Source organism: Quercus lobata, chromosome 9, assembly GCF_001633185.2.
Source record: "Quercus lobata isolate SW786 chromosome 9, ValleyOak3.0 Primary Assembly, whole genome shotgun sequence".
NCBI classification, from domain to species: domain Eukaryota; kingdom Viridiplantae; phylum Streptophyta; class Magnoliopsida; order Fagales; family Fagaceae; genus Quercus; species Quercus lobata.
Window position 1 is genome coordinate 24201089 of NC_044912.1, and position 25051 is coordinate 24226139.

Below are 25051 nucleotides of genomic sequence, written 5' to 3' on the forward strand. Positions count from 1 at the left end.
CGTGTAATTTTCTTTCTTTTTTTTCTTTTTTAAATTTTAAAAGTCATACAATAAACTATAGGGTGTAAAGTAAAAAAAAAATTCAATTTTAAATTGAATGTAGGACTGTTTGAAATTGACCGGACCATTTGGATTGAGAAAGAGCAGTGTAGAGTTGTCCGGAAATAAGCCCAATTTTCCGCCAACTCTAGTCTACCCTCCCTTGCTCCCATCTCTCCCTCCCTCTCCCCTCAATCCAAAAAGGCCATAAGGGGTCTTTTTGCAACTTGCACTTTTCTTTTTCTTCAGATATTGTAAAAATTTATTGAGTAAATAAACAGAAGACAATAAAATGTGAGCTACCATGTTACAAGCATCTTGAGTTTGAAAGGAAGCAATTTTAATCTAAGCATCTCTACAGCATGTCCTCTCGAAAATAGTACAAGGATTGAGTTACTTGAGCTTTGCTTTCTCATCATTTTATTCTACCATTGCATCCACTGAAGCTTCAGTAGTTGGCATAGAAGATTTTCTTTTGTTCTTGCCTGAAACATATGCACCTGATATTAGTTAAAAATTTACCTAAAAATGGTCCATATCAAATAAATAATCAAATAACTTGGAATGGCAGCAAGTATATGGCATTATATCAGAAGATCTACCTCTACGCTTTAGTTGTTTAAGCTTCAGACTCTTCTTCATGTGAAACGCAGTTGGCGTTTTGTCAGTGTCTTGCGATGTGCCTGCTACCAGAAGTAAACTTAGAACAACTTGAATTTAACATTCAATGCAAGGTAGTCAAAGGCAAAAGGCGACCTTGCCAAGGCCTTGTATTGCCCAGGTCATGAGTCAACAAAAGGGCACTAGCCCGAGTCAATTGAAATATTATAACAAAAAAAATTTAAATGTGTTGCACAAAGAAAATTAGGACTATCAACCGATTTCAAAATAGGATTAACATGGTTAGGCTCTATTAGTTATTCTAAAAATAGGGTTTACAACAAGTTTCTACTATAATTTAATTAATCTAACAATAAGTTTTACAACAAACTTTTGTAAATTAATTTATCTAACAATAGGCTTAAAGCAAGTCACCTTACTCGCCTGGGCTCTAAATGTGGCCTCGCCTTAGAGCCTTTAAGGCGCTTTAGTGGCGCCTTGCCTTGCCCAGGCTCTACAATGATTCAATGCAATGTGGATAAGAATGACCTACATATTGTAACACTTTTCTAAGATGCATATAGATGAAGAAAGCAAGTTTCCTGTGTTTCTTAAGCAATTACTCTAAACTAAATGTAAGGGGACTTGGTCTCTACTCACCAATGCAACTTTAGAAATAAAAAATAGAAATTTATAAACATATGTGCTATAGCACTTCAATTTCAGAAAAAGTAAAAGGCGTCTCAAATAATACCAAGTAGTTAAATCTAGTTCAATCACATGTTGATTCACATCCACCAAATTTGCGTCTAATTCATTAACATCCATGGGCAATAATTTCAAAGTGCACAGAAAAACAAAAATGAACTAGTAACAATTCAACCTCTAAAATAAATTCTATGAAATTTCCCAACACCATTCACCCATGACCCAACTCAAGCACAATCGATTGTGCTCCCCACATTATTCGATTAGGTCACCATTTGCCACCTGCCAAGGAGCACTAGCTCAACTAGCACCTTCTCCCCTTGCAAGTGCAAGATTGAAGGTGAGGTCTTGGGCTCAAACCCACTCGTTGGGTGTGTAATTTACCTATAAAAAATGAAATAAAAAGGCCATCATTTGCCACTTAATAAGGCAATGCTTAGGATAGGACTGCTCAACCTGGATGCAGCATATAATGACTATCCTAATATACTTTGATTCACTCATGAAGTACTACTAAACAACACCACCACCCCCCCAAAAAAAGTAATAATAATAAAAACCATTAGGCAAGTGAAACCATATTTTTTTACAAGTCTCTAACCGAGTTTAAAACACAGGCACGGGCGTGTATCCTTAAGTGCATTAACATAGCGATTTTCAACTAAGATCAGCATTCCATATCATAAACCATAACCAACCACACCCTGTTGCAGAGAACCAAAACCATCACCTGACCTGACTACATTCACCATCAACCATGTTTTACAAAGGGCAACAAACCATCAAGCATGATATAGGTGCTAGTTTTATTAAGCACATACACCTACTTAGTGTTTGCTGCTAATTCTCAAAGAAAGTATTACCCAACACTAGAATCTTATCCAGCCTTACCAAATGCAGCTTTCTCATTGTTTGCAGCTCTTTTATTTATATTTCTAAATGCCATTTAGATTATTTGACATCGGAAAAGTCCATACTAATCAGTTATCAGTTGGTAATTAACATGCTAATAAAATTTTAAATACATCATACAAAGGAAAAAAAAAACAAACAGTAAAAGGGTTTTGGGAAGTACCTTGAGATGCTGCCATTTCAACATCTTCCATGCTAACTAGACCCTTCTCTATAGCATCCTTCTGCTCCTGATTTTTTCAAAAAAAAAACAAAAAAACAAAAAAATCTTAAAAACCAATAAAAGACACCAAGGTACAAGCTTTTTAAAAAAAAAATTAATTTTTAATAGAATGAAAAGAAAGCAAAGTCTAAACATAAAATTACAGAGAGAGAGAGAGATGTACTCTGCGCCATTTCTTCAAAAGCTTGCGCTTGCGTTTACCGGAGATAGAGAGAGGTTGAGGCCTGTTCTTGAGCTTACCAGTGGTAGGGTCTCCATGAATCGCTCTCTTTCTCTCTGCTATTTGAGCTCTCCTCCTCCTCTGCATCACATTGAATTTCGCCATTTTCCTTTTTCTTTTTCCTCTTTTCCTAAAACCCTAATCTGAGAATCTCTCTTCCTCTGCCGCTACCTCTTTATTATTCTGTGTCTATTATTCTAGGGTTGCTCTTGTTTCCTTATTGGGCCTTGGCCGCCCATTTAGTTAAGCCCATATTTCTTCTCAAATATGACGCTACCGAACACGTTGAACTCGGGTCGGGCTACTTTGTTTGTATTTACTACAGTTTTAGCCCAATATATTCGCATCTAGATTGGGCTCTGTTTGGGCCACTCATTTTTAACCTTCTTTTTATCTCTTTGTTTTTTTTCGATGACTGTAATTACAATGAGATAAATTTCCAGCTTTTATGTTTAACTTTTTTTTACCTTATTTGTTTATGTAGAAGTGTATTAGCTTTTTTTCTTTTACGTACAATCATACTTTGACCCAGCCTTGAATGAAATGTTAAATAAAGTAGTGACAAAAAGACATACTAAGTTACATAAATAATGTTACAATCATAAAAATTTTCGTAACATTTTTTTACAACAATTGAGTTCGCAAGTTTATATCGATTCTCATCTAGCCTCATTATTGATATTAATTTTTTACCTAATAATGACAATTTGCCACTTCAACGATTGAGAAATTTTGTCCCTAAACTGATTGAGCTTACATTTCTAGTGTAAAACACAATGGGATAAAATATTCTTTCAACTTTTCTAGTTATGTTTTTAGCTTTTTGCTCATGTTTAGTTAAAAATAAAATAAAATAATCCTTATTTGCCTCACTTTTCTTTTAGTACAACCAGACTTTAATCAACTATCCAAAAAAAAAAATCAAATAAGAAGCAATCCAATGCATCAATTCTTAGATTTTGTTATATATTTTTGTGGGGTCATAGAGTCCAATGATATACATCCACCTTTTGTACTGGGCCTGAGGCCCATATCAAGGCCCACAATCGCATATGAAGAAGACAATGGTGGTCATGGCAACCCAAGAAACCATGCCGAGGACAACTCTATCCTCGGCTAGCCAAAGCCGAGGTGGAAGAAAAGTGATTTACCGACAAAGACAATCTTCCAAAGCACTCCAAATAAAAAGATAAGTACAGCAAGTAAGCACACTGGAGCATGGCGGTAAAGCAATTCCAAGAAAAGTTGCTACCTCCACATTAAATGCTCTGCAACTAACACTCTGACCGCATTAATGTGGAAATGATACCTGAGCAATGGCTTTTTCAGACTCACAGCTACTACCTAAGAGCTTTGGGAGGAGGTTGATGTGACAAAGACCAACAACAGCAGATCTGACCTGCACGTGTATGGTGGAGATGAAGGAGGAAAGTAGTATATAAGGAAGAAGGAGCTCTGAGAAAAAAGGATGAGAGATTTTACCAGAGAAAACACTGTAGCAATCTGAACTAACTTTGTAACGATTGTCATTGTCACTCAAGAAGCAATAAGTTGAAGCTCCTCGGACTAGTGCCGAGGATTGAATTACTTGCTCAAGTCCATATTTGTTTTACTTATTCATTCTTTAAATCATCTTCAACTGTTGTTACACTCATTAAAGCCCAGTTCTTCTATCCACTCTCTACAAATTTATTGTATTGGGCTCGCTAGGCTTGGATTCACTTATCCCTTAGGAATAGTGCTCAAATCCAGTCCCTACAATTTTCATCACCTAAAATTGTGGGGCCTGCATAGAATCATTTTGGGTAAAGTATAAGTTTTGTCCCTAACCTTTATATTGTTTTTCAATTTGGTCATTATCATTTCAAATGTGTCAATTTAATCCTTAACCTTTTGGTATCATATTAAAATAGTCCATACCGTTAAGTAATGGATGGAAAATACTAACATGACTAACAATGATATTAAAATATTATTTTTTATGCCATATAAGTTGCCACGTAGGATGCCATAAGTCCTTAATTTATAAAAAATTTAAAATTAGTTTATTTTTAGATTTGAAAACTTTTCTTTTCTTTTCCTTTGCTTTCTTGGTAATCAAACACAAACACATGTTATAAACTTAGAAAAAATAGAGGAAACCCAATTAAGCAAGACCCACACCCACTTATCAAAAAGTCACCAAGAGATTGACCTCATCATGTCATGACCATGAACTCTCTCGGCATGTCCTCCAAGCCCCCATAATATGCAAGTAATTCAAGTTGCCTAATGATGCAAATCATGATCCTCCAAATGCCAAGCAAATCAACTAAACATCATCGTCACATACACCATTAGCGACGATACCCCCTGAATCTCCTCCTTTATGAACTTTGACAATGACCCATTTGACCTTAACACCCCCTCATATTCCAAGCAATCCCTCCCGAATTCACACCCTCACTGTCACCAATACTTTCCTTACACTTCTTCTAAGAGCTAAATTGCATGAAAGCCAAACCAGGCATGTCATCTGCGTACTCCACTGTAGCTTTCCACTAGGCATGTCTTCCCATTCCCATTATACACTTTAGTTTTGGCATCACCAAATCCATGTGAGAGGAAGAAGAGGTGAGAGAAAAAAGATTAGAGAAATTTATTTATTGTTTAGTGTTCCTCTACTAGAGGTTTTTTATGGCCAGAGAAATTATGAAAACCTTGGGAAAATATGGGAAAAGGATGGAAATTGGGTTTTGAATTCTGGGTTTTTAGGCTGTTTAGTTACCAAGAAAGCAAAGGAAAAGAAAAGAAAAGAAAAGAAAACTTTCAAATATGAATATAAACTAATTCTAAATATCCTATTTTTAAATTAAGGACACATGACATCTTATGTGGCATAAAAATAATATTTTAATCTTATTGTTAGTCATGTCAATTTTTTCCATTCACTACTTAATAGTAGGGACTATTTTGATACAATATCAAAAAGTTCAGGGACTAAATTGAAACATTTGAAATGTTAAAGACCAAATTGAAAAACAATGTAAAGATAAAGGATCAAACTTGTAATTTACCTGATCATTTTTCATTAATTTTTCCTTTCTTGTGGGGTAATCATAGAATAATTATTCAATCAATTTCTCCTTCCTCGTGGGGCACTCTGATAATAATTTTTCAATCAATTTCTTCCTCCTTTATTTCTCCTTTTCTCTCTAGTTTTGAAATCTCGTCTTAAATTCTTACCCATGAACATTGAACACACTCCAAGTGGCAATATGGTTAAACTGTCTTAGCTATCGGTAATTAAGAAATCTAAAACTAAAGAGCTAAAGATAAAAACTCAAGAACTACTAACTTTGGAAAATTTAAATTCATAAGAATATAATTCTTGAGAGATAATTTTATGGATAAACTTATAATTTGTACTCATATTATAATATATATATATATATATATATATATATATATATATATATAACCTGAGCTTTTGAAGCTCTTACAATTTTCCACTTCAGCATAATATTTAAATAAAATTATAAAATTTTATAAAAAATAATTATTTTTAAAATTATATTTATTTTTTAAAATTATTTTTTTAAAACAAACTTAATAAGGAGTAAAACTCTATTTTTCTAACAAGTCTAACTTAAACTCAAACTCAAATGTTGGTAATTTATCTCTAAATTTGCAAGATTTCATTTAAGAATTAATTTTGTAAGGACACGATTCTTTTGCGGCCCAATAATGATGTTGGACTCACACATGAAAGATCACTCACAATATGATTTGTAGAGAGTGGGCTTGAAAAGCTAGCCGTCGGGCACGGGTCGATGTTCCGGTCTTGATTTTAGAGGAATTCATATAGAAAGAGGAGTTGGGTTTGAACATTTAAGCCCTACAGTGTTGCATCCTATGGGGTTGGACTCCTCGGACTTGATCCGAGGATCATTAAGGTCTTATCCCGATTACCCGACGGTGGGTTTTTCTGTGATGTGCAGGTGTTCTCCTGATGTTTTCCCCCATGGAGTCCCCTTTTTCTTTTGAAGGTGGAATGGGCCTCCCCTCCAGATTCACCTACTTTTTCTTTTATACTAGCCTACGTTAGTTGTCCTTCGTCCACGTGTAGGGTCAATCTTTACAAGACTGATATTTGTCCCATCAGTCTAATCCCAGAATTGTTAGGGATGGTTGATAAAACTGGAGAATACGGCTCTGTTAGGTGCAGAGTCTTATCTGGGAAGGGTAGTAAGGATAACTCTCCCAAGATATTTTAGATCTCCTTCCACATTTGTTCCTTTATCTCTTTTTTACCCCTCCCCTCAATGGAGCTTTGGGTCTGCCGAGGACGACATTGTCCTCGGCTGCATCTCCGGGCCATTACCTTTTTCGGCTTGGGCCTTTGAACTCCCCATGAGCAAGTGGGCCTCGCCCATAAATTATTGGGCCCCACAATAGCCCCTCAAAACCCTGCTGTCCAACATCCTGGTTGGAATGGGGGGTTTTGGTAATACCAAGCCTTTATTGTGACTCACTTAATTCAGCCTTTGACTGACGCTGGCGACTCTTCACCTGCCCAAGAAGTGCACCGGTCTACAAGATGCTCCTCTTAATTTCTTCATGATGCGCCTATGCCGTTTGGTTATCCGAAGCGCGTCTTTAATATCTTCCCTTCACGAGACCTCCCAGATTTGACGGTTATTGATGGCGTGGGGGGACGAAACGGGTGTATTCTTGTCTGCAGATTTCCTCGGGGATCTGCACACATTAAGTATTCTTCTCTTCGTCCCCTATATAAAGAGGAGAAACAAGAATCGTTTCTCCCACAGATGAATCCCTTTAATCCCTCCAAGATTTGAAACCCTTAGATTCCTTCCGGAGTTTACTTTTACTCTCCGGTTATTCCTTAACCTGAAATACACTCGCCATAGCAGTAAGCAATGAAAAAACCATTCCCCTCCCAGAAACGCCCTGTCCTAACGAAACTCGAAATGGCTCGGTCAGGGTAAGGATGACGGAGACTTAAGATTTGTCCCCCCTTCCTTTCAGCCAAAATCCGAAGCAGGGGCTCATCACGTCAAACTTCCGGCGTGACTGAGTCGAGAATTCCCATCATCGTAACCAACCGCTCTCTTACGAGCATACCTAATATGGCCCCAGTGTGTTAGGAGTCAGGAACGAGGCAGGAACTAAGTGTCTCTGCTTCTTCCTCTCTTCGTTCACTGGTGGCCCCCTCCGCCTCCCTTTCCTAGTCTTCCCAGCACCAGATCCCTCCTGGTGCTTTCACTTCTCCCTCTTTTACTCCTTTTTCTTTCTTTTCATCTATTCTCTCTTCTTCTCCTCCTTCTTTACTCATGTCCTCCATCTTCCTCATTCATCTCCTCCATCCTCTTCTTCCTTCTCCTTCAAATTCTTCTTCCTTCTCCTTCATCTTTTTCCAAAGAAGGTTCTTCTTTCGATATGAGCAATACTGAGGCAGAGATTGGAGAGACTTTGAAGACGAGTTTAAAAGACACCTGACTGTTTACTTATCTGTACTGCAGATGTTAGTGTTGCTTCGGCAGCTCACCTTTTGTATAGGCTTGTTTGAGCCCCACTTTGTACGTTGTAATGATTTTTCATATTAATAAAAGTTGTTGTTATTTTACTTCGCATGTTCTATGTTTTTACAAATTTGCAAGCGCTGCTCGGCACAATAATATATCATTTGAATCAATGATAACTAAAGCCAAAATACTTGCTAATAAAAAGATGTCACCATAACTTTGATAGAATTGTTTGACATAGCAATACGTACTTGTAAATAGCGATACTTGCCCGAAACAAAGCCGAGATTAGAACTAGATGTTCTATGTGGTGTAGGAAGTAATTATTCGAAGACATATCACCCGCAAAAATGAACAGCCCCCTTAGGCTACCGAATAGCGGAGCGTCCCGCCATCATCCTAACACTCTTATTGGCCTTAACAATTTACAGTATTTGAGCCGAGGACTTTCCCTATCCGAGCAGTTGGTTTCCCCATAGGCTTGAGTCCGAGGACCATGCAAGGCCTTGGTACTGTACAAAACTTGTAATTTTTCTCTTCTTTTTTTTTTTACTTGGTTTTCCCATAGGCTTGAGTCCGAGAACCATGCAAGGACTTGGTTCTGTCCAAAACTTGTAATTTTTATTTTGTACTTGGTTTCCCCATAGGCTTGAGTCCGAGGACCATGCAAGGCCTTGGTTCTGTCCAAAACTTATTTTGTACTTGGTTTCCCCATAGGCTTGAGTCCGAGGACCATGCAAGGCCTTGGTTCTGTCCCTGGGCCCCTATGCTGAACGAGCCTGGGCCGCGAATTTACTGGGCCCACAAATTAAGAGGTATTCCCGTAGTCTTTGGTCATGTGGTACTTTTTGGCGTCCCAGTGTTCGAGGTGCGCCTTCACGAGACTCCTTTAATCTCAGGGTTGCAGACGGCGTTGGAAATCGAGCCAGAGACATTTTATCTGTAGCGTTCCTTGGGACGCTGCGTGAATTAAATGCTACCACCTTATCTTTTTAAATAAATAGGAGAGAAAATTGCTTTACCTACGCACAAGTCCTTCAGCTTCCTCCCTTAGTATATCATGTTTGAGGCGAGGGTTGGGGAAAAGGAACTCTCTCCGCCACAGAGGCGCCGTGTCCTCCTGAGACTCAAAAGAGTGATGTACGGGCAAAGGAGGCATAAATTCAAGAGAATATTCCAGTTCGACAGAGGGGAAAGGATGTTTCTCCCTCTTTTAGTCAAAATCCGAAGCAGGTTCTGTTCATGCCAGAATTTTGGTGTGTCAGAAGAAAGATTCTCCGCCACCAGCGCCTCTGCCTTGTCGCAGGCAAATTTTTGGTGAAGGCTCCTCAGCTTCCGGCTCCCCGCACCTTTCCTTCAGCGGTGTGAGGCTCAAGTTGGGTTCTTTTGCTGCCTGAGTTATGGGCGTGCAAAAGCATTGAGGAGGAATAAGGTCTCGAAGCAGTAGCCAACCTCTCCTCTGTGCTACCTCCTCGGCTTTATCTTCACTCTCTTGTATTTTTCTTTACTTACGCAGTTAGCTTTAATGTAAGTTTGTTTCAGCTTTTCATTGTACATTGTACTGTTTCTTTGTCTTAATAAAAGATGTGTTTATTTCTTTATACATACTTTTCTTCTCTGCAACAACTACTTTGTGCATGAATATTAAATGTAAGCTTACCTTTAATGATATTCCGGGTAGAAAAATGCCTTAACACAGATTCCTACTGGTTTAAACTCACAAATATTATCAAGTATAACAAGGGTAGTCCTCAATAAATTAAACTCTTGGAACTAACCGGGATAACTGCTGAGTGTTGCGCGATGCATACTAGACCAATGTCCGAGAACGATAAACTCTAAATAATTCGTCCGAGAAGGTAGCCGAGTAGCGAGGGACTTTGATTGTGCTTTTGGGTAATATATTGCACCGTGTCGCATCAACCCCTTTGGTACTGGGGATTCGAGGGTAGACCGGGGAATCCGTGCAATTAAGGGATTAACCCAACTGTTAACGAGGAGTTCTCTTCGGATGGATTTTGAGGTTTATGTGCCATAGTTTTTTTTTTTTTTTTTTAAATAGTTGGTTTCCCCATAGGCTTGGGTCCGAGGACCATGCAAGGCCTTGATTCTGTCCTTTTCTTTTTTGTACTTGGTTTCCCCATAGGCTTGAGTCCGAGGACCATGCAAGGCCTTGGTTCTGTCCAAAACCTATGAGATTTATTTTTTGTACTTGGTTTCCCCATAGGCTTGAGTCCGAGGACCATGCAAGGCCTTGGTTCTGTCCAAAACTTATGAGATTTCTTTTTTGTACTTGGTTTCCCCATAGGCTTGAGTCCGAGGACCATGCAAGGCCTTGGTTCTGTCCAAAACTTATGAGATTTTTTTTTTTACTTTCGTTTATGCTTCGAATGTAAGCCCCTAGATCAGGGCGGGGAGAGCTAGTTTGTGGCCAAAAGCCCCTAGAGCTGCCCTTGCCGGTGGCACCACAAGGCATAGCCCCTAGCAGAAGTTTATGTCGGAGCAACCGCTGTGTGTTGCCGGAGACGTAGGAAACCTCACGAACCTCTGCTTGCTAGAGAGTCAACTCCACCGCCACCCGTGCCAACGCGCAAGCCTTCCCCACAGACGGCGCCAATTGTAAGGACACGATTCTTTTGCGGCCCAATAATGATGTTGGGCTCGCACATGAAAGATCCCTCACAATATGATTTGTAGAGAGTGGGCTTGAAAAGCTAGCCGTTGGGCACGGGGCGATGTTCCGGTCTTGATTTTAAAGGAATTCATATAGAAAGAGGAGTTGGGTTTGAACATTTAAGCCCTACAGTGTCGCATCCTATGGGGTTGGACTCCTTGGATTTGATCCAAGGATCATTAAGGTCTTATCCCGATTACCCGACGGTGGGTTTTTCTGTGATGTGCAGGTGTTCTCCTGATATTTTCCTCCATGGAGTCCCCTTTTTCTTTTGAAGGTGGAATAGGCCTCCCCTCCAGATTCACCTACTTTTTCTTTTATACTAGCCTGCGTTAGCTGTCTTTCGTCCACGTGTAGGGTCAATCTTTACAAGACTGATATTTGTCCCATCAGTCTAATTCCAGAATTGTTGGGGATGGTTGATAAAGCTGGAGAATACGGCTCTGTTAGGTGCAGAGTCTTATCTGGGAAGGGTAGTAAGGATAACTCTCCCAAGATATTTTAGATCTCCTTCCACATTTGTTCCTTCATCTCTTTTTTACCCCTCCCCTCAATGGAGTTTTGGGTCTGCCGAGGACGACACTGTCCTCGGCTGCATCTCCGGGCCATTACCTTTTTCGGCTTGGGCTTTTGAACTCCCCATGAGCAAGTGGGCCTGGCCCATAAATTATTGGGCCCCACAAATTTATTTTCTTAAAATTTACAAACCGATTTCTTTTTAAAGAAGAAAACACCAAATTGTAAACACTCAATAGTTCTCAAACTATTTGTAGCCGCCTCCTTTCTTTTTGAAACCCTATGTTATTTTGTTTTTTCTTTCAAGGAGATTGCCTTTATGTCATAATACCACCATAGGAACCTACAGAGAACATCTCATGGACAGACACATCACCAAAGATGCTAAGAAGCCTAAGATGGTTATAACAGGTTTGGGTGAATGTAGTTCTCTTCACATAAAGCGATAAGCTAATATAACAAACAGGTTTGCAGCAAACTCTTTTCTTTCTTTCTTTTTTTTTTCTCTTTTTTTTTAGACCCGTTAAAATTTAAAGTTTATTGCTTCATGGGTTCATGTACTTTTTTCTTTTTCTTATATTTCTCTTTTGAATAGTCATATATTTTTTTTAAATTTTTTCAATAACTTATTCTTTAATTATATTTGAACATGTTTAGCAAATTTCAATAATTATACCATGCATTATTCTTTTGAAGGTAATCATTTTTTTTTTTTAATATTTCGCTATTGTGTAATCATATACATTTTGTTTTGTTTCAAAAATTTATAGAAAGTAAATTTTATGATTCTTTAATATTTTTTGGTCTTTCATAAGTTTTAATATTTGAATTATTCTTTTGATGATAACACATCTTTTTCTTATATTTCTCTATTGTGTAATCACACGCACGCGCGCGCACACACACACACACACACATATATATATATATAAATTTTTTTTTCTATAATTTGTAGGCACTGAATCTTTTTATTCCTTTCAATGGTTATAACAATGGATTATTCTTTTGAATACAACTCATCTTTCTCTTATATTGGCTTCTTTATCAAATTGTAACACAAATTGAAGTCATACAATAACAAATCATGTAACGGTGTAGTTTCTTAATCAATTTAAGATTTTATTAAATTATTTTAGTCTACTTCACAATTAGGTAAGTTCCCGTGCATAGCACAGGTTAGTGACTAGTATGTCTTTATGTTAGAATCTCATTCTCTCTTTCTTGTATGTGGTTGTTTCTAAAAATAAATAAAAGGTGTCAACATAATTTCATAAATATTCTGTTTATATCTTGTAAAGTAGAATTAATATTTAAACATTTATAGATATTTTTTTTAAATGCCTTTAAATTAAAAAACCCATAAATTTAAAATTATAAATGTAATAAAAATATATATCTTTAATTAATATTGTCTTCTTGCTCTAAAAAAAATTAATATTATCTTCATGTAATTTCTTTTTTAAAGTCGCACCTACGTGCTATAGCATTTTCTTTTTCTTTTTAAAGCTATACTAGCAGTTTTTTAGTGAAGCAACACATTTGAGAATTAACAATTCCATTTTCAAAATAAAATAAAGACATTTCTAAAGTAAAATATGAGTTGAAATTTTCGCATTTTGAAAAATTAAGATGGTTATTAGAATTATATTTCTAGAAGATTTTATTAGCAAACTTTAATGAATTACCGAGATTGACAATTCTTGTCCAAAATTCCTACTTAATGGCTATTAGATTTAGAAACAATATTCGTACCCAGGTTAAAAAATAAAAACAATATTCCCTTAGAAGATTTTGTTTATTCAATATCTTAATCTTTTTTATTTTTTGACAGTAATAAGTAAGTCACAAGGTTGAAAGTGAATTGATATTCATCTTGAAATTCAAACTCAACGTAGACATGTGATTAATTAATAGTTAATTTTTTATTGTGAATCTTTTAAGATAATTCCATCCTTAAATTCTTAGAATACAACCATTCTTTACAAAATTAGTGATTAGAATTTGTCACATCATCAATGATTAAATAATATAGAGTTAGCCAGTTTCAATTTATGGCGTCCGCTCCTGATGATAACTTATTATCATCAGATCAAGACACTAATCGATTTTTGGTGTAGGCAGAGATTAAACCCTAAATCTTTTATTCAACCATTAAAGACTTTATCAGTTGAACTAACTGGAACCCTTCAATATCTTAATCTTAATATAAGTGGATTGGCAACAATGACTTTAACCATGTAACCTTAAGTCATAACCTCTTTTTTTATATATATTCTTTTGGACAAAAAAGAATTACAAGAATAAGTTTATTTAACACACACACAGAGGTGGGGATGGGAATTACATCTATTTCTTTAATAGATCAGGGGGAAAAAATAATCAATAACACATGTATAGAGAGAATATAATAGACATGAAGATTCTACGGTGCCTCTACACTCTAATAAGAAGAGACCACAGAAACAGCAGTTCAACTTATGACTTGTGTGATTACAGACACAACTTAATTGCATACAACATAGGTTTCTCCCTACCTGAAATTATGTAACAATATCCCAACCTTAAGTCAAAACTAAAACTCAGTATGAGTAAATGGAGGCAAATAATCTTAAAGGCATTTGGCTTCTATTTCCTCAAGAGTAAGCCCCTTTGTCTCAGGTACCACGAAGAATATGAAAAGAAGAGATGCCACAGCAATTGCCCCGAATATATAAAACAATATTGCAGCTCCAAGCAAAGCCTGTAATTAAATGTGAAAGAAAAAAAAAAAAAAAGAACTTCCAGATGATCATGCAAATACAACGAAATTAATTTACTAATACGCATGGGAAACAGTACTTCTATGCATACGTACGTGCTTGAATGTATTCATGTGTTTGTGTTTCTGTAGCACATCCAGTTTCTATGATAATCATGCCCTTTTTTCTATTTATAAAGTTAATTATTTATGGAAAACATTTTCTATGATAATCCCACTAACAGAGCATGGAATGGGCGAAGATGAAAATAAAAACAGATTCTCTTGGTGCTACTGGATAAATCAGCTAAAGGTATCAAAAACTTGATCACATCTCACTGTAATGCAGCAGATAGACACCAACACAAGCTGACAAGTAAGTACTCACAAGTCATGGTTATAGCATGTGGTTTAGTGTCATCCAGTGATTTTGATAATTTTCTAACTAATTATAGCATCAATCTCTACTCCAGAAAGTCAAAGGACATAGTGTTGTGATAATAAAGTATTGAAAGAGTTCAGCACCTTCAATGGGGAAAATGCAAATGTCACCAGTGCATTTGCTCCAAAATTCACAAGCACTGCAATACTGAGTCCTCGCCCTCTAAGACGTAAGGGGAAAATCTCCGAAATCATCAACCAACCAATAGGACCAAAGGATAACTGCAAGACCAATTTTAAAAATTGCATTGTTATGTGTACAAAATGAAACATATTTGCAAGAAAACGTCTAAACCAAGAGAACAGAAGCTAATTAAAATGGAATGTTACGAGATAGCTAAAAAACAAGATTCAAATTCGGCAGAACAAGTTGTTTAACAAAATCTACAGAAATTATTCTTGCTTTGCCATACATGTGAGAAGAAAATATCCCCAGTACATTGTCAAATAATAAGTGTTTTCACCCTCACATATGTGGTCAGTTTCTCAAGAAAAATTCTTTTTTATTTTGGTACTTTCTTAAGACATTCTACTATTACGTTGACATTGCAAGAATCATCTCTAGGAAGTACAATGGAAACCATTTAGAACAATGCACTTTAACAAGAGTAAAAAATAAATGGCTTCTACCAAAGTTATCTATAACCCCTATTATAAATAAGTTTTATGCTCATTCATCTACTTTTAGAAGTGGTACTAAGTTGTATCTTACTGAAGGAAAAAATCTCTTTGAGGAAGGATCAATCATTCACCAAAAGGCTTCCGATGAGCTTTACCATATTAGAGAAAGATGCTTCAAGTGCCTGTGAACACTAGTCCACCCTCAAATATGCTTTTGACTACAGTAAGCAAACCCAGATTTTTTAAAGCCATCCAAATTTTCCTCCCTATATATGTTTTATTATTTATTATATTAGTCCTTTTAATTCCAATTCATTGTCACACCCACTTTTCAATAACCCTTGTGCTGAAATAAATGTTGAAGTAGAAAATCATAAATACAAATCCTGGTGCTGTGTTTTAATGTTGGAGACCACATCCTTGTTCAAATATATCTTTTTGCTATTATCTTGGCAAACGTTGACTAATCCCACAAATGCACAAGGAGGAAGAATGCAATTTAGACCATAGGAAAAGACATCTTACTCTAGAGGCCTAAAGATCATTCTTTGATGCGCTTAACTATAAAATTAGGATTTCCTAGTTAAGAAATGTTTTTGAACCTTGGGCTTGGAGGTATTATTAATGTTTGCAATTTTGTCTATATTGCTTGCTTACCAAAAATTATTTGAAATATTGTCTATTTGAGTAATGCATATATTTTGCTAAATAAGCATTTATATGTTTCACTCCACCCGGCACAGGCCATTGATTTACTAGGCCAAGGAGAAAGAAGAAGGCATCAACACCCTGCAGCCAGCTCATAGGTTGCAGGTCCACTCAAGGATCATTTAAGTGTTCAAGATAGCAGAGAGTCTTTATTCCATTTCTTAAATAAATTCTTATTCCATTAATTTTGTGAACAAAGTAGAGTTCATATGGTGAAATAGGTGAGTACATAACAACAGACAGATGATCAGAAAGGGAAAAAAGGTCCTCCATCACTCTTGGGTGGCTAAGTCTCCTAAAAAGTATTGACCGTACTATAGTACTATAATTAGTCTGACTGATAATCATTACAAAATTCATATTCCACATAATTTTTTTAAAATAGAGATGTAAGTCATTCTCTAGCCTAATTTAAGTGTATGTGTGTGAAGTTTCCTCATTTACAGTAAAATTACAAATTTACAAATTTTATAGCTTGTCTATATGGAAAAGCCAACTCAGCAGATCTATTAGAATTAAATGGGAGAGCACATCATCCAAGGCCGGCTTTAGGACTAGGCCTCAGGCCCCCATTACAAAAATGCCCAAAATTTTATGAGAATAATTAATTTAAAAAAAAAAAGTGCACTATTTTTCCTATCTCCAACAAGCCTCCAAACTATGACCAATGAAAACCCACCCAATTGAAACCCCAAACTATTTGACAACAAAAAAAAAAAGTCGTAAATGTATCAAATCATCAATGACAATAAATTTCCCCTAACAAAAAGAGATTTTAATTTTTGTAACTACATCGTAGGTTGTCAACACTAACCACCTAATCTCCCACATGGCCAAACACCAAACAATCTCCATCTCTCTCCCAACACCAAAATCAAATTGAAAATTATATTACAATATTACTTAGCATTGCCTTACACAAGATAAATTAAACCTATAAACCTCCGTATTAAAAATAAAAATAATAATAATAATAAATTTTCATTTATTTTTGTTAAATTTTATGCTTGAATCATGATATTTGATTTTCTATATGAATTAACCTTGGTTTGGTTAGTATTAAATAAATTTATTTAATTGATGTTTAAATTTATCGCCTTAACCTCAAACTCTATCAAGTCAGCCCTGACATCATCTACCTAATATTTTAAGCTACAACATTAAAGAATTTGCATAAAATGGGATAACAAAAGTTGATATTTAGATCCTGCTTCCAGGAAAGAAAATTTTAAAAATAATAATGATTAAAAAAAAAAAATAAAACAAAACAACAATGAATTAACATGTCATGACTTTAATGGAAGTTTAGTAAAGATCTAATTAAGGCTGATATGCAGATCCTGTTTCCTGTAAAGAGTTGTCATGACTTACATGGAAGTTTAGGAAAGATCTATCTTTTTGTACTATGATAATAGTATGTGGAAATTCTATCAATAATCTAACAGTTCTTTCTACTGGTGAACTATAATGAGGGCCACTACTATTAACTAATAGATGCTGCCTTCAACAAACACCACACATAAATAAATTTAAAAACTGCATGATGGAACAAAAATGTTTCACCATATCAAGACACAAATTCTGGGATAAGAACTTCAATAAAGAATGAAATTGAAATTGTTAATTACCTGGTAACACCCAACATACAACAGCAGTGCAACTACAGCCACAACAGGTACATCATCCAGGAAAAGGTAATATGACCCCAGAAGGAATAAAGAGATAACCTGTTACACAAAGTGTATTTATTATTTATCTTACAAATAAGAAGCTCAGAAGTCCATTTTTTCAGATAATTGGAACTCCCATGCCTCAATCAATCCCCTTTGTAGGTTTAAGAACAAGCAAGTTCAAACAAGGATCAATATCGGTAAATTGACCTCTCACTTTTTTAGTATATACAGTAAAGATTTTGGAATTTTAAAATCAAACAACCAAACATTCATGAATAAAAGTGGGACTTACCATCCCAGAAACACCTCCAAGTAATAAAGGTCTCCTTCCAAGTTTATCAACTACAAGAACAGCTACTCCAGTCATGATCAACTACAAAAAATAAAACAACACATTTCTTATGAAACAGTTGCAAAGTTCTTTGATTTTGCCAAAAAAAAAAAAAAAAAAAAGTTGCCAAGTTCTTTGCTCGGACATTAACTTCCTATATATATACAGGCTAAGTTCAAGTTACACATTCACGATGATCAGAGATCAATAACTATCTTATCTATTAAATGTTTAATTTCAAGTTTTTATATTTTAAAATTATGCATAAAAGATGAGTTTACGGATCAAATAGAAAATAACATTCGATTGGTATGAAAATTGACATGCAAGTTAAGAACATAAAGAACATGTAATCCAACAGTGGGATTTTCCAAATATTAACCCAATATAAAATTATTAGGTAGTGTAATATTACTAAAAGTTACCCCAGGTGCAACTTGATCTTGTCCCTATATATATAACTACTATCAAATTTCTCTCTCACAGGTGATGTCTATTTAGGAGAGAAGTGTAGGAGAAATTTTACAGATTTTATATGATGGAAGAAAAATGTATAATAACATCTATCACCATTTACATGATTAATTTCAATGGCAAACACCAAACACAAAATTATGAATACTAGGGATTGCATAAATCTTTGAAATAAACCACCTACTCTGCAGTACACAGGTGATGAGACATATACACACCACACTTATATATTATTCAGAGAAGTAATCAACAATATTCATCCCTTTATGCAGGGACCAATTTGTTTCATTCAAAGCCTACATTCTTACACATGCATGCCAGTGTAAATATTAAAAGCATAAAACAAATGTTATCACATGCATACATGTACATAAACAGATAAATATGTCATAAATTCAATTAATGCTGTCATAGATTAAATATAATAAAAAATTTCATGAGTGGGAGAAGAGACGTGGTTAAGATGAAACTTTTGACAAGAAATTAGGAATTATCCTTTATTTTCAGAAAAAGTCAAAATATAACATGAACACATTGAGGGCATAGGTCCAGGGCAAAAGATTTATGGTAATCTTATAATAACAAAACCAAGGGTATTTTAAGCATTTCACATTTTTTCAATGGTGCAATTAACAATTTTTTCTCCTGCATTACTAACATATTGCATTTAAGCGCATGCCAGATATATATCAGGTCTGAGTATTTCTTAGGAATATGAGGGAGATCCATGTATTTTCAATAGCAACTAGGGGAAGTTGAAGTATTTTACCTTTTTGGAAATTGCCTTAAATTCCTATTTTGACTTGGTTACCTATTTGGGTTTTCTGGATGCGAAAGGAAAGTATATTCCTTGTCTTGTCAAATAAGTATTATCGCATTTCTTGTCTACCAAGGAATAGGAGTTGAAGTTTTATATATATATATATATATATATATATATATTTAAAATGAGAAGACTCTTAAAAGAATAAGTAATGGGTTTCTTTGAAAAGTAGCTTGGTAGTTCTTTTGAGGTTAAAAGATACCCACATGTGAGTTAAGAGTTCGCTTGTTGTATTATTATGAGAGCATCAATGGGTGTACTAGAATTTAGATTTGGGAGTTAGTATTCAATGTTTGTTATGGGTGTATTGTGATTTGGGTTTTGTGCTGGTGAGAATCTGAATATGAAATGTGAGGTTTTGTTGAGTGCAGTTGTAATTCATATTTTTTTTTTTTAGAAGTTGTAATCCACATTGTTGACAGTGAATTTTGGTTAGCGTTTCCTGTAGATATAGGTATGGAATTGGCCGAACTGAGCTAAATTTTGTATCTTGTGTAGATGTTTTTAATTTCTTGTTTACATAATGCACTTTTCCTAGCCCCAAATTCCCAACATACCCCAAATATTTTGTGGATTTACACAAGAATTTCCATTCATCGATTTCAAATGCTATGAGGTGTCTGAGGATAAATGGATAATGAGATAAACACCTACTAAGAATCTAATATAAATCCAATTATTCAAAGGAAAAAGGAAATGTTACCTTCAATAAACCTAGTAAAATTGAGACCCGTGTTGCATCGGATGCTGCAGAGAATCCTGCACTCTACCAGACTATATTGGCTTAGGATGTAAGTCTATTTGACCCAGTAAGAAGTACAGTTACTGTCAATACCCAATTAGAACCCTAGTTCTAAATCAAAAAGGTACCTGAAGGATTGATCCAGCATAGTATAGTACACTTGGTTGCCCGGTGATCTGTCATCAAAGTTAATGGTGCATATCAACCAGTGTTGTTAATTACTAATTCTGATCTATTGCTTCAACCAAAAATACCTGTTGAAACAAGACTAATCCTGCACCAATTGTAAGAGCTTTCAAGCATTTTCCTTTGAACATTTCACTTAACGTAGCCTCTTTTTCGTCACCAACATAAGCAAGCTCAGTCAGTATCTCATCTACTTGTTCAGAAGCTGAGTCACCAAAGGCTGGACCCCTGAGCCGGTACAAGCAACCTACTGCAGTTTCTCTTAATTCCTCCATGTTGCCTTTTCCCTGAATGGCACGTAAAAGTAGCCATCTAGGTGATGCTGGTAGCCACCACATTCCAATCCCCATAATCACTGCCAAAGGGGTACTAGCTCCATACATGTAGCGCCAACCAGCAACTGTGTCAACTAAAAGGCTACCAATTCCGTAACCTCCCTGCACAAGATTGCAAGTGCTTACAATTTGTAGACTATGTGCAAATACATTAAATAAATATACTAATGATAATTTTGTTGAGGAAGCTAGAAAAGAGAAATGTAAGTCCAAGACAATTCTTACTAACTGCAATTTATTTAGGCTCTGTTTGGTTGGGAGGATAAAAAAAATAGTTTTCCACCATGTGTGGTATAGAGGATGGAAAAGTTATTTGAGTGAAGTTCTCCTATGTCATAAAAAAATAAAAAAAAATAAAAAATTAGAGAATGGAAAAGTGGAAGGATGGAAAACAAATAAAAATTTCCTTTGTTTGGTTGACAAGAAAAATGAGAGGATAGAAAAAATAGTTTGGTAAGAATTAACTATTATAATGCAACTACATAGTACATAAGAAGTAATTTTAAAATTATTATATAAGAAAAACATTACTTATTATTAATAAAATTAATAAAGATAACATCTTATAAAAGTCAACACATCACATTTACTTTTTTTTTTTTTTTTTTTACTCAGCCATTTTCTTAACTCAACATTTTGGCTAATTTATTTTAACACACATGCGGGAGAAAAAGACAAACAATGTTATTTTAACATTTTGGCTGGCTGGTACCTAGTAAAAAGCAAGCCCAAAAAGTAGAAGAAGATAGGAAAGATTGAATTTGGCTGGCTGGTACCTGGGTGGTTGAATGCTGGTGAGAGGGTAAAATTGTAAACACAGTTTTCTCCCCATTTCGGGGAGATGTGGTTTTGGTGGGCCCAGGTGGAAAAACACCTGGACACCTACTCTTCCTCTCTATTTTCTTTTGCGAACCAAACGGAGGAAAGATCCTCTTTTCCTTTCACTTTTCTCTCACCCATTTTCCATCCACCCACTTTTCACCCCAACCAAACAGAAGCTTACTGCATACCCTAAAATAAATTACCCTCAGTTCAAAGTTGAAGCACTTACAACCATCCCAAGGACTATAAAGAACTCTTTCAAAGAGATTAGTCGACCACGTATCTTACTTGGAGCTGTCTCAGCAATGTACATAGGAGCTGCATGCATTGCCTAAAAGTGAAGAAACTAAAAATCATGTCTCATACTTATCAAACAAAAACAAAAAATCATATCTCACATAAAAATAAAAAGACAAAACTACATTTTTTTTAACATCTATATTCTTCAAGAATGCATAGTTAAGTCATATATCATAAGCAGGCGATATTTGCTTTTCCCTGATGTAGACCGATGATATCTGATGCCTAAATTAATGCAGCACATATTCTGAAAGGGGATTGAAAATCACCAAGAACAGAAGAAAAAAAATTCAGCACCAAGAATTGTTTGGAGTCAGCACCAAGCAGGACAGAAAACCTAGATATCAACACCTATCCATTGGAAAAATATCAACTGAAATTATACTCATCCTAAACTTGTCTCCATAGAAAATAGAATAGCATGCTTATATAGACTACTTGGACTAGATCCTAACCCTAACTGACTTGGATTAAATTATGAAAATAACTTTGACTCTAGGAAATTAAATAAAACTTAAAGTAAAATACCAATAACCTATTTAGCTAATAAAATCCAATAGAGCAATATAAAATAATAATACAAAATAACAACAACATAATTGACTCCTAAATTAAAATAAATTTGTCTTCCTGCCTCCTGCATCATTTCTTTTTGCTCTTTCCTTTGCAAATCTATTCCCACATTAACCTCTCCAGAAGTAAGAAAACCACAAGTGCACTTAGAATTGAAAAGGGATAAAAAATTATGAAGACCTTTAAGATAAATACCTCACATAAATATCATGGATTTATAATTTCAATATATGTGCCAAGTTATATTACCTAGTGGTTTAATTTTACTTTATACAAACTGTTTAAGGAAAATAGAGGTATATGCATATGCATGTTAATATGGAGATAATAGTGCCTAGATATGTGCATTATATTAACATGGACATGGTACCACATAGATGTGTGTGTGTGTGGGGGTGTGTCCATATCTGTAGATATGTATAGAGTGAACAACACATGATGTTTATTACCAGTCCAATTCCTATGCCATACACAATGCGCCCAATGACCATAATAGGGAAGTCAGGTGCTAATGCTGTTATAAGCGCTCCAACAAAATACAATAGAGCAGCTGCAAGCAACTCCCTTCTTCTTCCTTTGGTTCATATTCACCATTTAAACTTCATCAAGACATGGAAAATATCACAAATATTTAATGTATAGCTCTCTATGTAACAGGAAAACTAACCGAGGAAATCAGCAACATTAAAGGCCAAGACAGAGCCAATCAATGCACCATATAATGAGCCACTAGTCTGCAATAGGTAGCATCCATGAAATTAGAAACAAAAGCATGTATTTGTTTTCCCCATCAGTGTAAAATATCAATCCATAAAACAAGAAAGAGTCAGTTGTAAACTCACTATGAGACCAATCTCCACAGAAGATAAGTCGTACCATGATATTCCACTTAGTGTCGCTGACTGCAAGAAAAGACAAAAGTTATTAAGAAAGAATGTCATTAACTTGACTTAGTTATTTAAGAAAACTACATGCTGTTAACAGTAGTATGGGGTCAAAAAATAATAAATTATCTTATATAAGCTGCAGTTTTAGAGTGAGTCCTTCAAGCAAGGAAATACAAATATACTTTTTTGGCTCTTAAATGAGAATTTTCATTTAAAAGAATGAAAACAAGCTAAGTCAGATGAATATAATGCCACTACAGTTCAAAATTACATTAAAGCATACCACTATAGATATTGTGGCACAAGATGTAGCACCAATGTCATAGCCATACAGTAGTCCTCCAAGAGCTGGGAAGAGAAATCTGGAAATAACAAGACACTCCTTATGGGTAAGGCTACAAATAATTAGGTGCAAATTTATTGTTTAAATTTTTAAGAGCAATCACATTATCAGATTGAACCCTTGGTCTTAGTGGGACATGAACAGCACCAAGCTGGTGGCACCTAACCAGGATAAGAAGTTTTCAAAATTCGCCTCACTTTTAACCTTGTCTTGCCTCAAATGGCCGAACAAAGATACAAATAAAAATATGAAGCATCATACTTTTAGTAAAAATTGTAAATTTAAAGCTGTAACTAATTAGCTATATACATATATTGATACAAAAAACATAATTCATAACACATTCCTATCTGGGAAAACTGCTAAACATACTAATGTCGCAACTATTCGCCAAACATCATTATCATAGCATAAGGCACCACAAATTTTTCAGTTAAATCAGGTCGAAAGGGTAAAATTTATAACAGAAATTTGAATACTCACGGTAGGATTGCAGCGACAACAGAATAGTTTTCAGAACCATGAACCCCCCCATTAATAAGAGGCTCCTCTACACTGCCAATCTCACCAGAAGACTTTCCTACCTAAATAAAAACAACAACATAATCAACTACTTGAAAAAATAAATCTTAAACACCAAAACAGAGTATAGCATTCAAAATTCTCTCTCTCCTATCTCTCTCTTTTAATTTTTTTTCTTGTGCACTTTCTATGCATCCAAACAATGCAAAAAAAAAACACACATATCATATGTTATGTACAAACATTTTTTTCAGAAATTTTCACAAATAATCTCAAAACACTAAAACCAAACAACATTAGGTTTCCAATAAAGCAGTGTAATTTTCTATAATTAAAAAAAAAAAAAATTAGAAACACAAACATCCCAGTAATCCACTGTGATAATGATCTCAAAGTGAAAATTTTGACATTTAACATTTAATTTCAACAGAAATTTTAACTTCTCGTCTCATAATTCTATACAATGAAACAACTTGTTCAAATTCATATTTCATACAACTTCCAGTTCCCCAATTTCCTTTACGCTTTTGCTTTTGCTTTTTTTCTTTTCTCAGCATCCAAACAGAGCATAAATAATATTAACCACAAAGGAATGAAATTAATATATACAGTTTTTTTTTTTTTGGGAGCATGAAATAGTGAAAACCTTGCCGAGAGACGATAACGTGGGTTGCTGAGGATCGGAAGCCATTTTTGAATGAAGCTCTGTCTGAGAGAGATAATTTTAAGCGAATTACTATGTTATAGTTTTATATTATACGTATATATATAATATAAAATTAATTTAGAAAAAAAGGGTGAATGGTAAATAGTAATTTAGGAGCGGTAAATAGAAAAGTTGAGAGAGATGGTTTGGGATGGTTAGGTGTGTGAGTGGGAGGAGAATGTAAAGTGTAATGAGAAAGAAGAGAATGGGGGTTAGAGTATAGAGTATAGACAGACAGTCAAGGAAGTTTTGTTGAGGTGGTGATATTGATGAGTACACAAAAGTCTGCGACTGTATTTTATTTATTTATTTATTTATTCTTTGACATCAGATTTATGCTGACCAATTAAATTTCTAACAAATATTGGAAGCTTAGAGGGGGAGAGAAAGAAAAAATATTTTAATGCTTT

The 25051-nt window shown here is 35.1% G+C and overlaps 2 protein-coding genes across 3 annotated transcripts; both read right to left on the reverse strand.

Moving 5' to 3' along the window:
• Nucleotides 1-254: 254 nt before the first annotated feature.
• LOC115959319 lies at nt 255-2856 on the reverse strand. 2 transcript variants are annotated; one of them, XM_031077672.1, is made up of 4 exons: nt 2646-2856; nt 2423-2489; nt 642-725; nt 255-524 (listed from the first exon to the last, which is right to left on the reverse strand). In XM_031077672.1, the coding sequence occupies exons 1-4, from the start codon at nt 2805-2807 to the stop codon at nt 460-462; spliced, it is 378 nt and encodes a 125-aa protein (XP_030933532.1). In that variant the 5' UTR covers nt 2808-2856; the 3' UTR covers nt 255-459. The 2 variants fall into 2 exon arrangements, with proteins under 2 accessions (XP_030933532.1, XP_030933533.1); XM_031077673.1 differs by having other exon boundaries at nt 642-722; nt 2646-2854.
• Nucleotides 2857-13861: 11005 nt separating this feature from the next.
• Nucleotides 13862-24688, reverse strand: LOC115959273 (D-xylose-proton symporter-like 2). The gene is made up of 14 exons (XM_031077626.1): nt 24582-24688; nt 23897-23997; nt 23354-23432; nt 23026-23085; nt 22851-22917; nt 22633-22757; nt 21540-21641; nt 20222-20590; nt 20096-20143; nt 19929-19991; nt 17890-17970; nt 17553-17651; nt 14680-14817; nt 13862-14157 (listed from the first exon to the last, which is right to left on the reverse strand). The coding sequence occupies exons 1-14, from the start codon at nt 24624-24626 to the stop codon at nt 14026-14028; spliced, it is 1509 nt and encodes a 502-aa protein (XP_030933486.1). The 5' UTR covers nt 24627-24688; the 3' UTR covers nt 13862-14025.
• Between the last annotated feature and the right edge of the window lie 363 nt (nt 24689-25051).

Coding starts and splice junctions, on each gene's coding strand:
- LOC115959273 (XM_031077626.1), bottom strand. CDS start 24,626: ATGGCTTCCGATCCTCAGCAACCCACGTTATCGTCTCTCGGCAAG. Junction 22,918..23,025: donor CTGTGGAGATTGGTCTCATA/GTGAGTTTACAA, acceptor TACCTATTGCAG/ACTAGTGGCTCATTATATGG. Junction 17,652..17,889: donor TTGGAGGTGTTTCTGGGATG/GTAAGTCCCACT, acceptor TTTGTGTAACAG/GTTATCTCTTTATTCCTTCT.
- LOC115959319 (XM_031077672.1), bottom strand. CDS start 2,807: ATGGCGAAATTCAATGTGATGCAGAGGAGGAGGAGAGCTCAAATAGCA. Junction 726..2,422: donor TGAAATGGCAGCATCTCAAG/GTACTTCCCAAA, acceptor TACTTCTGGTAG/CAGGCACATCGCAAGACACT. Junction 525..641: donor TAAACAACTAAAGCGTAGAG/GTAGATCTTCTG, acceptor CATATGTTTCAG/GCAAGAACAAAAGAAAATCT.